The 12,904-nt window shown below is 38.3% G+C and overlaps 1 protein-coding gene across 1 annotated transcript in view; it reads left to right on the top strand.

Moving 5' to 3' along the window:
• The first annotated feature begins 784 nt into the window (after positions 1 to 784).
• LOC129922081 (sushi, nidogen and EGF-like domain-containing protein 1) overlaps positions 785 to 12,904 on the top strand; it is a 35,954-nt gene continuing 23,834 nt past the window's right edge. The window contains exons 1-2 of the mRNA XM_056006556.1: positions 785 to 934; positions 1,094 to 1,201. Coding sequence (XP_055862531.1) covers positions 1,177 to 1,201 — 25 coding nt within the window. The 5' untranslated portion in view covers positions 785 to 934; positions 1,094 to 1,176. The remainder of the gene's footprint in view (positions 935 to 1,093; positions 1,202 to 12,904) is intronic.

Here is a 12,904-nt window from a genome sequence, read left to right as displayed (position 1 = left end):
TCCCGCCTTAGCACACTATGACTGGACAGGCTACATGAGGCTCTATTTGGGGGATATTAAATATACTAACATTCAATAATTAATAAGCTTCTTGAGCCCTTGAATGCACTCTTATAATAGTAGGTCTACATCTATTATAATAGTATCTAGACTCTATATGTAGGCCTACAAATAAAAAAAATGGATTTCGGTCGAATAGCTATTTTGATAGCTCCATTCATAATATTTTTACATTCACGCATTCGCTTTCTTATAACATTATTATTTCGTTTAATTGTTTCCAAAACACTCTCAGTGACTATATCGACAGTGATACGCAAATTAAGACCCGCGGGTAGGCCTAATATATGGCCAGTACTAACTTGTATACGATATAGGCGTAACAAAAAAAATGAATCGGGTTGGGAAAACAAAAGTGTTCAAACCCTTAGATATTCAAATGATGTGAACTATCGCTTGGAGGTTAAATGAGGTCATGACGTTTAGTGCTAGTAAAATAGTGACATCTACCCCCCCCCTCCTCTCTTACTTCTATTCATCACACCTTCTCACTAAATTACCCCCCCCCCCACTCCCCAACCAAGCGTCTGTAAATCCAACCGTCACACCCTCTCACGAACCGTGGCCGCATCTCCACCACCTCCCCCGTCACACCCTCCATTCATTCACTTAGCGACCCAAAATACATGTTGACATATACTTGCCCCTTTTCTACTCACCTCCCTAAATCCTTCTACTGCGCCCTAAAGTGTTGCGCCCCCCCCCCCACCACCCAACCAACCGCCTCTTCAAGAATGATATAGAAACTACCATTAGTACCTCCAAGCCTACATTCGCCAGGCGCCCCACTCCCGGGAAGAGAGAATTCTTCAGGCCAAGTTAGCCATCATGATCTAGCGTGTAATTCTCTTTCTATAGAAACTTTCCTTAATCGGTAGGTAAATGTTGAAGTATTTACTTTCTGGCATATTTAGAAAGCTGATAAGTCAACGAAGACATTTCTTCTTTTTTTTTTCGTCATGCTAGGCCTACTTCGGTATAGAGTGATATTTCCTTGTGTTATTAATGTTTGTACGCATGGGTTACATTTCAGGAAGAAGCCAGAGGTACTGAGAACATTTTAGGTGCTGGTCATTTAGCAGGGATATTAGTTTCAGCACATAAAGAGAATCAAGAATGAGATTAGCATGTATCACACTTGGTAAGTATTTTCAAGTGAATTTCGTACAAGAAAACAAACTTACAAATATTTAAAAAAAACAGCTTATATTAAGTGTAATAGTATCATTTAGTTTGGATCAGCCATGTAATTCAATTTGTACTAGATCTAGACTAACAATCTATATATATATATAATTCTCTTCATGGCTCAAGAGTTTGGACATCACGTAATGGAAAGATCACTCTTTAATTTCTGCAAGTAGGACGGACTAGAGTTACTCCATGTAATTTTAGAGGCGAAACAAAAAAAAGGGGGGGGGGCGAGAACAAGTAGTATTCACCCGTCACTAAATAGGAGAACCAGACTTAAACATTGTGACCAAGAAGTCATGGAAAGAGAACAAGCAATCTACTCTGTATTTACCCGTCACTAAATACTCTGTATTCAGGGCCGGACTTAACCATAGTGGGGCCCAATGCGAAACGGATTTCGCGGGACCCCGTTTGGGTAGGGATACGGATAATAAGTGAAAATTAAGAGTTTGTATTATAAAATATATATTCGTCTTTGCATTTTATTCATTCTTTACTATGCACAGAAATACTTTACAAGCCTTGCGTGTAGCGAAGTCATACAGTATATCATAAGAATTATGTTTTCTACATAGATCACGCTCAATAGCAAGAATTACCAAATGTTTCAATCTATATTTGAGAATTGTTGACCTCAAGTAATTCTTCATTAGTTTGAGGCGCGAGAAGTTTCTTTAAAAAGATTCCACAATTACGCCATAATGCCGTTTTTTTCTATCGCGCGTAGGATTGGCGTTTTCCATTTTGAATCACACCCCAAAATGACAATTTCTGTCTATATATTTCAGGAGATTTGTATGTTTTCAAAAGATTTTAATAATTTCCGGAGATTTCCATGACTTTTTCGTATATTTTGCAATTTCATGACATTTCCAGGAGCTCATGGTAAATCTAGAGGCCGCGGGAAATTTGTTTTAAGTTATAAAATGGATTAATTTAATAATTTATACACCTAGAATTAGCGCGGGTCCTTTGATAGTGCGGGGCCCACTGCGGTCGCATAGGTTGCAGTGGCCTAAGGCCGGCCCTGCAAAATAGCGGCGTATACTACGCCGCCGGTCGACTAGTAATAAACATATTTCAGCTTTCTCAATACGCTATGATCCAATCACTTGTCCGGAGAGGGAGAAGAAAGGGGGGGGGGGGGTAACTGTCTGACTAAATGTTGCCGTGATCGCTTTTTTTTTTAAATGTATTTTTTTAAAAGTTGTACGACCTGAATTCGAACTCAAGGGCTCAAGGGGACTAATTCAACTTATAACCAACAAATCTGTCAAGTACAATTTCTTTCCCTTGTTTGATGCCAAACAAAGTAATTGATTACCAATAACTATTTAACTGTTATGAACATAATAATAAAACCATGTCTCTTTAGTATGGATGTAACACACTGAATGACTACACAGCACACATTTCGTGAACACTTCCTTACAGACGAGTTACAAGCACATGTAAACATAAGAACGACAACCGATACTGTATATAATTTTTATAAAAGTAACTAATTGTTTTTTGTTTTTTATGAGTAAGAATTTCTGTTTTGTAAGGTGCAAGAAATAATTAAGCAAAATTTTTACTTGATTCAGATTTGGTTTGGGAGGAATTACGTGTACAGAATTTTTAGCAGACATATAAGCTCTGTAATACAAATTGAAGTATGGCATTTTAAAATTTGTTTACATACAGACCTATATATTTCTATGTACGTTAAAACCGTTTAGTTTACGCGTACAATATAAATCAATATAGCAATGTTCTTTATTTCCCGTATTGGTTACTGTAAAAAATATGTTTGTATAAATACAGGTAAATATTTAATATAATATACCAGTACTTCTGTCAAGTACGATTTCTTTCCCTTGTTCAGGACACCTTTCAAAATAATTAATTACCAATAGTTAATTAGCTTATCGTTTGTTTTTTTTTTTGTTTTTTAAATTGATTCTTGTGTTATCAGGTAAAAGAAAAAAATGAACAAAATTTCAGCTTGATCCGAGATTGGGTGTGGGAGAAATAACGTGTACACACTTTTTTTGGTAGACAGACAAGCAGAGTGAGTTGATATAAGCTTTGTAATAAAATAAATCAGATAATGTAACAAAATTTCAATGTGTTGCGGTTGATCCTCATTCTCAGTGTTACCGAGTTAGCTGCCCATTTGTTTTTAAATAAGTTTTGAGTCTTACAGTGAGAGTCTAATACTTCGTCCATATTGTCATTATTTTGTGATAATTTGACCCCTCGGTGGTAAAAAGTGTCCAAAAAAATGATAAAGTAACTTTAAAAAAAATACAAAAGTTATCAACGCTTTCTTTCGTTCCTTCCTTCACACTTTTAAGTTGCACACCGGTTACACCAGAAGGCTTGCTATTTATAGTTTTTCCGCCATGTATGAAAATCTCCACATGGGAATGAAACACATCTTTTAGTCTCGAATAAAACCATTTACATAGTTTCCACTTTTTGAAACCTAGCTACAACTGACTAATGATATTGTTAATTGAAGATTATCGACTGTCAGGCAGGCAAGGGACACTTAAGACCTACTTAGCAATGCCTGGCTAAAGGGAAGCAAACTTTTATCACCTCAACCTACTGCTTCAGTACTCAGACGTCTTCAAGTGCAATGATCTCTAGAGTTTTCACGAGTAATGTCCCTTTGCTCGACGTTTTAAGAGAATCTTGTTCAAGTTTTTTCCCCCCATTTCTGAGTGCTTCTGTAATGCCCACCCCCCGCCTTCCATCCCTCCTATGCGTTTAGAACAGAAGCTTGCCACTTTGTCTGCTTAGTACCAATTGTCCATTTTAGGGGTGTCTTCATTTGAGACATTCGAAGTGGTTGAACATTTAAATACGTTGAGGAGCTCTCGGCGGAAGCTAAATAACTAGGGAACAATTATAGTTTCTATCTATCTATCTATCTATCTATCTATCTATCTATCTATCTATCTATCTATCTATCTATCTATCTATCTATCTATCTATCTATCTATCTATCTATCTAAATATCTATCTATTTATCTATCTATCTATCTATCTATCTATCTCTCTATCTCTCTATCTATCTATCTCTCTATCTATCTATCTATCTATCTATCTATCTATCTATCTATCTATCTATCTATCTATCTATCTCCTTCTCTCTCCATTGTCTCTATCTCTCTATATAAAACTCTGTCTCTCTCTCCTTGTCATTTCTCTTTCTACCAGCCTTTGTTTCTCTTTCTGCATCAGGGGCGGACTGGCTATATGGTCATTCAGGCACACTCAGGCATTCAGGCACATGCCAGGTGAACCGGCATCCCCAAAGGCCTTTGAATGAGCGCTTAAATTACTGTTATGCCCTCAAAATATTTTATAATTTTTTGTAAAAATAAAAATGGCCCACTTGTCTTTAGTTTTTAGTTAGCGTCCGAAAATTCGAAAGTAAAGACTTTGCAAGCCCCATAAAGTTTTAGTTGTTCTTTTGGTAGTAGTTAGCAGGTCATCGTGCCATTGTAATCCTGTTTCTAATCTCTTTGTTTTTTATGTGGTCTTTGAATGTGATCCATTCTCTCTAGTTCTGTAGTTGGTGTCCAAGATTCGCAAGCATATAAGAATGTGACAGTGACCAGGGCGCGCATTAGTCTGATTTTAGTGCTGAGGGCTATGCTATTGTCTTTACAGATGTTTAAAGTTTTGCAAGTGCTGCTGTGAACTTGCCAGTAGTCCATTGTTTTGAGTTTTTGCATGAAATAGCTCTAAACAAAAAACGAAAACAATTGGTAAAAATATATATTATTTGTTGGTCTAGATCTATTACATATTTAATTACATGACTGATCCATGAATAAAAAGCTAAAAAAAATTCTAGAAATAAAAAAATCACCCTTTGGGTCAGGATTTTATGATTTTACCATCACAAAAGAGATACAAGACACCGATAGCAAAGACAAACAGACACAAGTACTCTTTTGTTCCCCTGGCACATAGAAACAAACTGATGTATTAACTTTTCACATGTAAATTATAAGTTAGTCTTGTGTGAATGTACATTTTTTAAATAGTTATAATGTTTTGTTTGGTGTAATGCACAAATTGTAACTAATTTCCTTACGGACAATAAAGACTATTGTAAGTATTATTATTATTATCCAAACTACCTGATGCATCTGCACTTCGCATAAGTTTTTTGTTAGAAAATTTAGTTTGCCCTTTTGAAGTTAAATTTATTAAGTTTATTGTGAAAATCGCCAATCAGGTGAATATTTTATCAACAGTATTTTTCTCTAGAACTGTGTTTTTAAACTATATTCTTATTTTATAACCAACTGTAATGGAAATATGGTTTCCTTTTTGAAAAAGGTTCTAACACATTATTTCGTTATAAAGGCTATTATTTCCAATAGTACTGAAGAAGATTCCCATCTATGCCTTAATCAGAGATCTAGACAGACTCTATTTCCATGTCAAGTATTACGATTGTGACGGACAGACAGACAGAGTTGATATAAGCTTTGTTACAAAGATAAAATTACTGTGATCAACTATCCCCCAATATCTTTCTAATAATGTCAATACCAGATGGAGCACTGAGAGACGCGGGTGGAATGTTACTATCAAACTCTCTCCTATTTGCATTCAAATCATCCTGTGTGTGTGGATGGGGGGATGTGTGTGGTGTGCGTGTGTGTGTGTGTGTGCTTGCTATGGGAACATGTGTGTTTGTATGAGGTCAACATATCAACGTCTTCGCGTTCCGTGTCGAACAGTCGACGCTGACAACCTGTATCAATAATAACCTGATGACTCTGATGCTTGGAGGATCTGCTTATAACAGTCAGTTCCAGGAGGAGATCTGGGAGGTGTGCATATAAAGGGGGGGGGGGTTGAGAGGGAATGGAGGGAGAAGAAAAATGAAAGGACTTTGCATTTTACAATAACAAGCAGGGCCGGATTTAGACTTCAAAGGCCCTAAGATATTTGAGATATGGGGACCCCTTTTAATTAATCAATACACATATGTATATATCTTTGTTGTTGTTGTTTTTTTTTGCCTCAAAACAATATTTTGGGGGTCAGGGGTGAAATTTACAAGGGGTAAAAAAAATAATATTTTTGCTTTTTGAATGTTACACCCAGAGTTTAGGTTTTGTAATTGGTGATAATAGGATTGATGAGTTTTAGAATATCTGATTTGAGGCACTAATAGTGGGCAATTCTCAATGCTAAGACAGAGACAGAATACTTTTTAAAGAACCAAAACCTCGTTTCAACTGTTGGCCTAAAGATTCTGGAAAATTACATTTTAAGCTAAAACAAAAACAAAAAAAAAGTTTAACTCTATTCACTACATTGTTGTGTGTATGAGAAAGCGTGTGTATGTGATGGTGTGAGTGTGTGTGTGTGAGAGAGAGAGAGTGAGAGAGAGAGAGAGAGAGACTGGTGCTGATTAAAGTAAGATTATCTTATCTCATCAATTATAGACGTTTCTTCAAAGTAGAAGATAATTCCGTATGACAAATTTGTTTTGTATTTTTATTCTTTCTGATCAAGGCAGGATTTATGGAAGGGCAGCTGGGGCTACTGCCCTGGGGACTTTATATGAAAGGGGCCTCCACCAAAAAAAAGTAAAAACAAAAATATAACGAAATTCGGCGGGTTTGAAATTCACAAATTCTTGTACAAACTTTTTTTTTTCCTATTTTAGTGACAATACTTAAAACTTACAGTTGGCAACACTGTCGTGACTAAGAAGTGTCAGCTTGTTGAGTGCTCGTAATATGCAAATGCAGCTCCGGATTTACGACAGTGCGTCATACAAACTCAACAATATCCATGTTTTGAACTATAATATATGCAAATAAAATAATTTTATTTTTTTAAAGAAGGAATATTAGTTACAATTGACAAATAATCATCATCATCATCATCATCAAACTTCATTAGAGTGAGGGCTTGAGAGGCTCAAAAGCCCTGGACAGAAACTCTGCTGTCTTGCGCAGTGCATAAATGTCGCCATACAGGTCGAGAATTTTTGGTTTCCCAGACCTGTCGAGACGGAGATCAGCAAGTCTGGGGCAGTCAAACAGAATATGAGGCACGGTTTCCTCTTCTTCCCCGCAGCGGGGGCACCGTGAATCAAAATTTGGCCACAGCCGCGAGAAATATGAGCCAACAGGACAGTGGCCTGTCCTGCACTGTGCTATAATAGCTTGCTCAGGCCTGGACAGCCTCCACCACGGGGAAGTGCGGTCAGGGTGCCTCATGCGCTCCCAGACTCCACGGGCTTTTTGGGACTTGTCCCAGCACTCAAACCACTTTTCCATTTCTGTTTTTTTTTTGTATTATAGCCAGGGCTTGATGAAAGCTTACAGCCTGTTCAGTGGGTGGACTTTGCCCTCCCTGCTGGGCCAAAGAGTCTGCAATTGTGTTGCCAGTATTGTATTGTATTGACAAATAATATGTTTCTTTCTTTTGAAATATGTCATGCTTTTAGATATTTCTATTATTATTAATATGTGGATTTTTATGAAAGGTCTCGAAGAATAGTTGGGGACTCCACAAACATTCCGCCCCTGGGCCTACACATACTTAACTCTTTCTCTCCGTAATTATTTTACATTCTGGTGAAATCAACGCTGGTATCGTCAGTTAGGAGAGAAAGAGTTAAATCGTGCCCTGTTTCTTATGTTACTTCAGAGCTCAAGATTATTACTGCCCCCTGTGACAAGCCTTTCTCTGGACGTCGCTGTTGGCAGCGGGCGGGGTTCGAACCCGGGATTATGGAGACGACTGTCTAGAGCGCATGCCACACGACCAGGCAGCCATCCAGTTCCTATCAAAATAGGACAACATTTCGTTAAAGTAGCATTTATCATAATCAATTGATCGTAGTCTTGCGCCGTGGAAAGGGGCGACCGATCGTACGGCTAAGATTCTCCCCCTTCATAGTTCCATGGTCAAAAGAAGCGCATGTAAAGTCTGAAATGTTTTCAGCTCCTTCACATTGCAAGCATTCTATAGACTATATAAGTATCACACATTTGTACCATCTGAATATACTGACATGATAGTCTCGATAGTCTGAAAACACACCAGCAACAACAATGTGGCAATGAATGTCCCAGATTGATATTTATTGTTTTATAATTCAGACATATAAGTCTTGTGAATTAGTAGTAAACAAAAGTAATGGTTAGTAGACAATTGTGTATAAATAGTTCACATTGTTATAAGAATTGAATTCGCATTTCACACACTCACACACAAATTAATTGTTATATGTCTATCCCTATTATCTTTTATCGAAATAAATGTCTTAAATATAGAGACTAATAGTTTGCCACTAGGTCGGAGGAATGACGAATAAAAAGATACATTTTCTTAAACCAAACCCGATTAAGCAAATAGGCAAGTTGTCCCCCCTTTACCTTTCCCCTTTTATTGGTTCAAAGCTAATCAAATTTGCTCAAACCAAGCATGGGCGACAACTCTCTAGAGAAGAGATGAACAAAAAGACGCCTTCCGCACCTTAGGTAGGTAGACCTAATTTGTGTGTGTGTGTGTGGAAGTGTGGGTATGTGAGTGTTATGATTTCAAATATTCCACAACATCAAGCGTGTTGCAGACGACACCATAGCACGAACGTGTTTTAGAATTGGAAAGTACAAGATCCCATTAATCTAGTGACACTGTAATGACTCGTTACAAAACTTATATTAACCCACTCTGTCTGTCTGTCTGTCTGGTAAAAAGTGTGTACATGATATTTCTCCTACAGCCATTCTCGGATCAAGCTCAAACTTTGCACAATTATTCATTGGCATAGACAAGACACGAATCAATAAAAAAAGTAACCAATTAGTCAATTTATAACTGGTAATTAATTATTTTGTTTGATACCAACAAGAGAAACTATTCCTTCAGTATTCACAGATATGGCTAAATATGTTGCGTTTAGTCCCCATAAATAATTGTTAACGTTATTTCTCCCTCACGCATTCTCCGATCAAGTTGACACTTTAAACAATTATTTATTGTACCTAACAAAACATGAATAAAAAAAAACTAATTCCCAATTAGTCAATTAATTATTGGTAACTAATTATTTTGATATCGAATAAGGGAACAAACTTGTACTTTGTTGATAGATATCGTTCTAAATGCGGAGTTCTTCCCATTTAAATAAGCTTTGTTTAAAAAAAAAGGATTTTCATATATTTTTTTTTGGACAAAATACAAAAGGGAGGGGAATGTAAGTATCAGAAATTGTGTTAAAAAGGTTTCGTGTGTTGAACATGTAGTAAGCGAGTTGTGTACATCTATGGGTCATCTAGTGGATGTGTAGAAGTGTCTAGCGGACATCTATGGGACATCTGGTGGACATGTAGATGATGTCTAGTGGACGTCTTGTGGACACCTGATGAAGTTGTGGTGGACGTGTAGAGGAGTCAGGTGGACGTCTAATGGACATCTGCTGGAGTTGTAGCGTAGTAGACGTCTAGTGAACACGTAATGAACGTCTAGAGGACGTCGGTACGTGACGTTTTGGCGCCGCCGTTTAGGCCCCGCCGTTTTGGCGACGGGACGTTTTGGAGCGAGCCGTTTTGGCGACGGGACGTTTTGGCGCGAGCCGTTTTGGCGACGGGACGTTTTGGCGCGAGCCGTTTTGGCGACGGGACGTTTTGGCGCGAGCCGTTTTGGCGACGGGACGTTTTGGCGCGAGATATCATTTGACGATAATTTACTACCATACAGTCATTAAATAAACCAATGCTAATGTAAACAAATAATTGCTTCAATTTTTAGTCTATCATCGTTTCATTTTGTTTCGACATGTAAAATGAGAACGAAGAAGAAGAATTGAGACGTCAAAGCAATTATCATAGATTATAACTAGGACTCCAACTTCACAGTAGACTAAACAGTTTTTCAGAAGTGTATCCCTATACAATGTCTGGAAGCACACGAGGCGCCCTGACCGCGCATTCCCGTTGTGTAGGCCGCCTAGGCCTGAACAAGCTTATATCACAGTACAGGATAGGCCATTGTCCCGTTAGCCAAACCTCGGCTCACTGCACTCCCACAGCTGGGAGGAAGAAGGACCCAATCTCATATTCTGTTTGACTGCCCCAGACTTATCTCCGTCTCGACAGGTCTGGGAAACCAAAAATTCTCGACCTGTATGGTGACAGGGCTTTTGCAAGAGGGGATTTGAACCTCTCAAGCCATCACTCAAATGAATATTGACGATGAGCACCCCACGTGAAATTACATCTGATAAGGATTCTCCTGTCAGTCGTCAATGAATGTTTGAAAATGTCTTCTTCATAGGGGATGAAAGTTTTTGAATCTCAGTAGAACGTCACGTGATCACGAGCACAGTTTTGTGGACATTTATGTAGACTTCTGCTGCAGCCTCAACAGTATCATGACATGATAGTACACTATGTATTTTAAACTTAAGACTTTCATTATAACGTGAACAGTTTAATTTTGAGGACGATTGCTGGGAATTAAAAATTGTAATGTTACTGTCAATTTATATTATTATTTCGTGTATCTCAACTAGTGAATACATACTGTAATATGGAAGAAAGAAATAACATTTAAACAAAACAAAACAAATATAATTTTATTTTATTACATATGTATTATTACTGTTATCATTATTATTATTAAAATTTTTAACACTATAGAATTTAATAAAACGCTTTTCTAAGGATTAAAATATCGGCTCACTTTATACCTTCTATTCACTGTAGACTACAGCAGTGGGCCTCAAACTGTGGTCCGCTGACCCTTGGTGTCCACGCGACGACGTTGGGGGCGGGAGGGGGAGTTCCACAAAAAGATGAAAATTGTATACAATTAAAATATTTTCTTAGCTAAAAGCCAGTTTAACCTATCGGATAATTTGAATAATAATAAGCTCGCTTCTCACTACTGTTTAATATATCTATTACGTACTGTTCTATGGCGATGGAGACCAAAGATTTGAAGACATTCTTCAACAGGCTATCGAACCCTCTCGCGTGTGGACAGACTCAGGTCACAAACATAATCCATCCATGGAACGCTCTAAACCCACCAGATAATTGGGACCATTGTAGCACAGGACTGGATTTCTGAAAGCTTCTAAAACGCCCAAACAAGAAGGACGAATGGTGGCAGCTAGACAGAAAGGAGCAAGCAATTTTGGCACGTTTTTCGCACGGGGCACTGTCCGATAGGAGCATACTTCACTAGGATCCGAGGGAGGTCACGATCCCAGATGTCGACACTGTAACATGGAAGACGAGACAGTAGTACACATCCTCAACGACTGAAGGGTGCCCAGAAACTCCTTCGAAGATACGACTAGTCTAGTAGCAGATATTACTGGTGCATGCTGGGGTCTTGCCTTGTACAGAGACGGGCAGGGCCCTACCTGGACCGTGCTATAAGTGATTAATCTCAGCGCAGAGCCTTAGTGCATGGAGGCTTACAAATAGTGTAACTCAAACAATTGCTAGAAGTAAATGCTAAATACATTTTTTATATCAGACAAGATTTTCAAACACATATCGTACACACACTAAAATCATGCCGGCTTCGTATTTGAACAGTGCTGGAATATTATATTTCACAAGATCTGCTCGTGTCACACATTTGGACTATACTTTGTTTTTTTTTTTTTGGTAAGGCCAACAATGTTTATTTTAAGTTCGATGGGGTCAAAGGTCAAGTTTGAGGATGAAAGGGGAGAGATGACACAGACGACATTTGTCTAAGTAGTGTCTTCTTTCCAGTATGTTATCTTTTCTCTCACTCTCTCTCTCTCTCTCTATCTATCACACACTCTCTCTATAGATATAAATACATATCCCCTTTCTTCTCTTCTCTGTCTTTCTCTCTTCCCTCTTATCTCCCTCTTTCTCTCCTTTCTCTCTCCTCTCTCCAATCTCTTCTCCTCTCTCTTCTCTCTCCCTCTCTTCTCTCTCCCTCTCTTCTCTCTCCCTCTCTTCTCTCTCCCTCTCTTCTTCTCTTTCTCTTTTCTCTCCCTCTCTTTTTCTTCTCTCTCTCTCTCTCTCTTCTCTCTCCCTTCTCTCTTTTTCTTCTCTCTCTCTCTCTCTTCTCTCTCCCTTCTCTCTTTTTCTTCTCTCTCTCTCTCTCTTCTCTCTCCCTTCTCTCTTTTTCTTCTCTCTCTCTCTCTTCTCTCTTTTTCTTCTCTCTCTCTCTCTTCTCTCTCCCTTCTCTCTTTTTCCTCTCTCTCTCTCTCTTCTCTCTTTTTCTTCTCTCTCTCTCTCTTCTCTCTCCCTTCTCTCTTTTTCTTCTCTCTCTCTCTCTTCTCTCTCCCTTTTCTTCTTTTTCTTCTCTCTCTCTCTCTCTTCTCTCTCCCTTCTCTCTTTTTTTTCTCTCTCTCTCTCTCTTTCCTCTCTCTCCCTTCTCTCTTTTTCTTCTCTCTTTCTCTCTCTCTCTTCTCTCTCCCTTCTCTCTTTTTCTTCTCTCTCTCTCTTCTCTCTCCCTTCTCTCTTTTTCTTCTCTCTCTCTCTCCCTTTTCTCTTTTTCTTCTCTCTCTCTCTCTTCTCTCTTTTTCTTCTTCTTCTCTCTCTCTCTCTTCTCTCTCCCTTCTCTCTTTTTCTTCTCTCTCTCTCTCTCTTCTCTCTCCCTTCTCTCTTTTTCTTCT

Source organism: Biomphalaria glabrata, chromosome 12, assembly GCF_947242115.1.
Source record: "Biomphalaria glabrata chromosome 12, xgBioGlab47.1, whole genome shotgun sequence".
NCBI lineage: Eukaryota > Metazoa > Mollusca > Gastropoda > Planorbidae > Biomphalaria > Biomphalaria glabrata.
The sequence above is the reverse complement of the archived record's forward strand: the minus strand, read 5'-3'. Positions and strand labels throughout refer to the sequence as shown.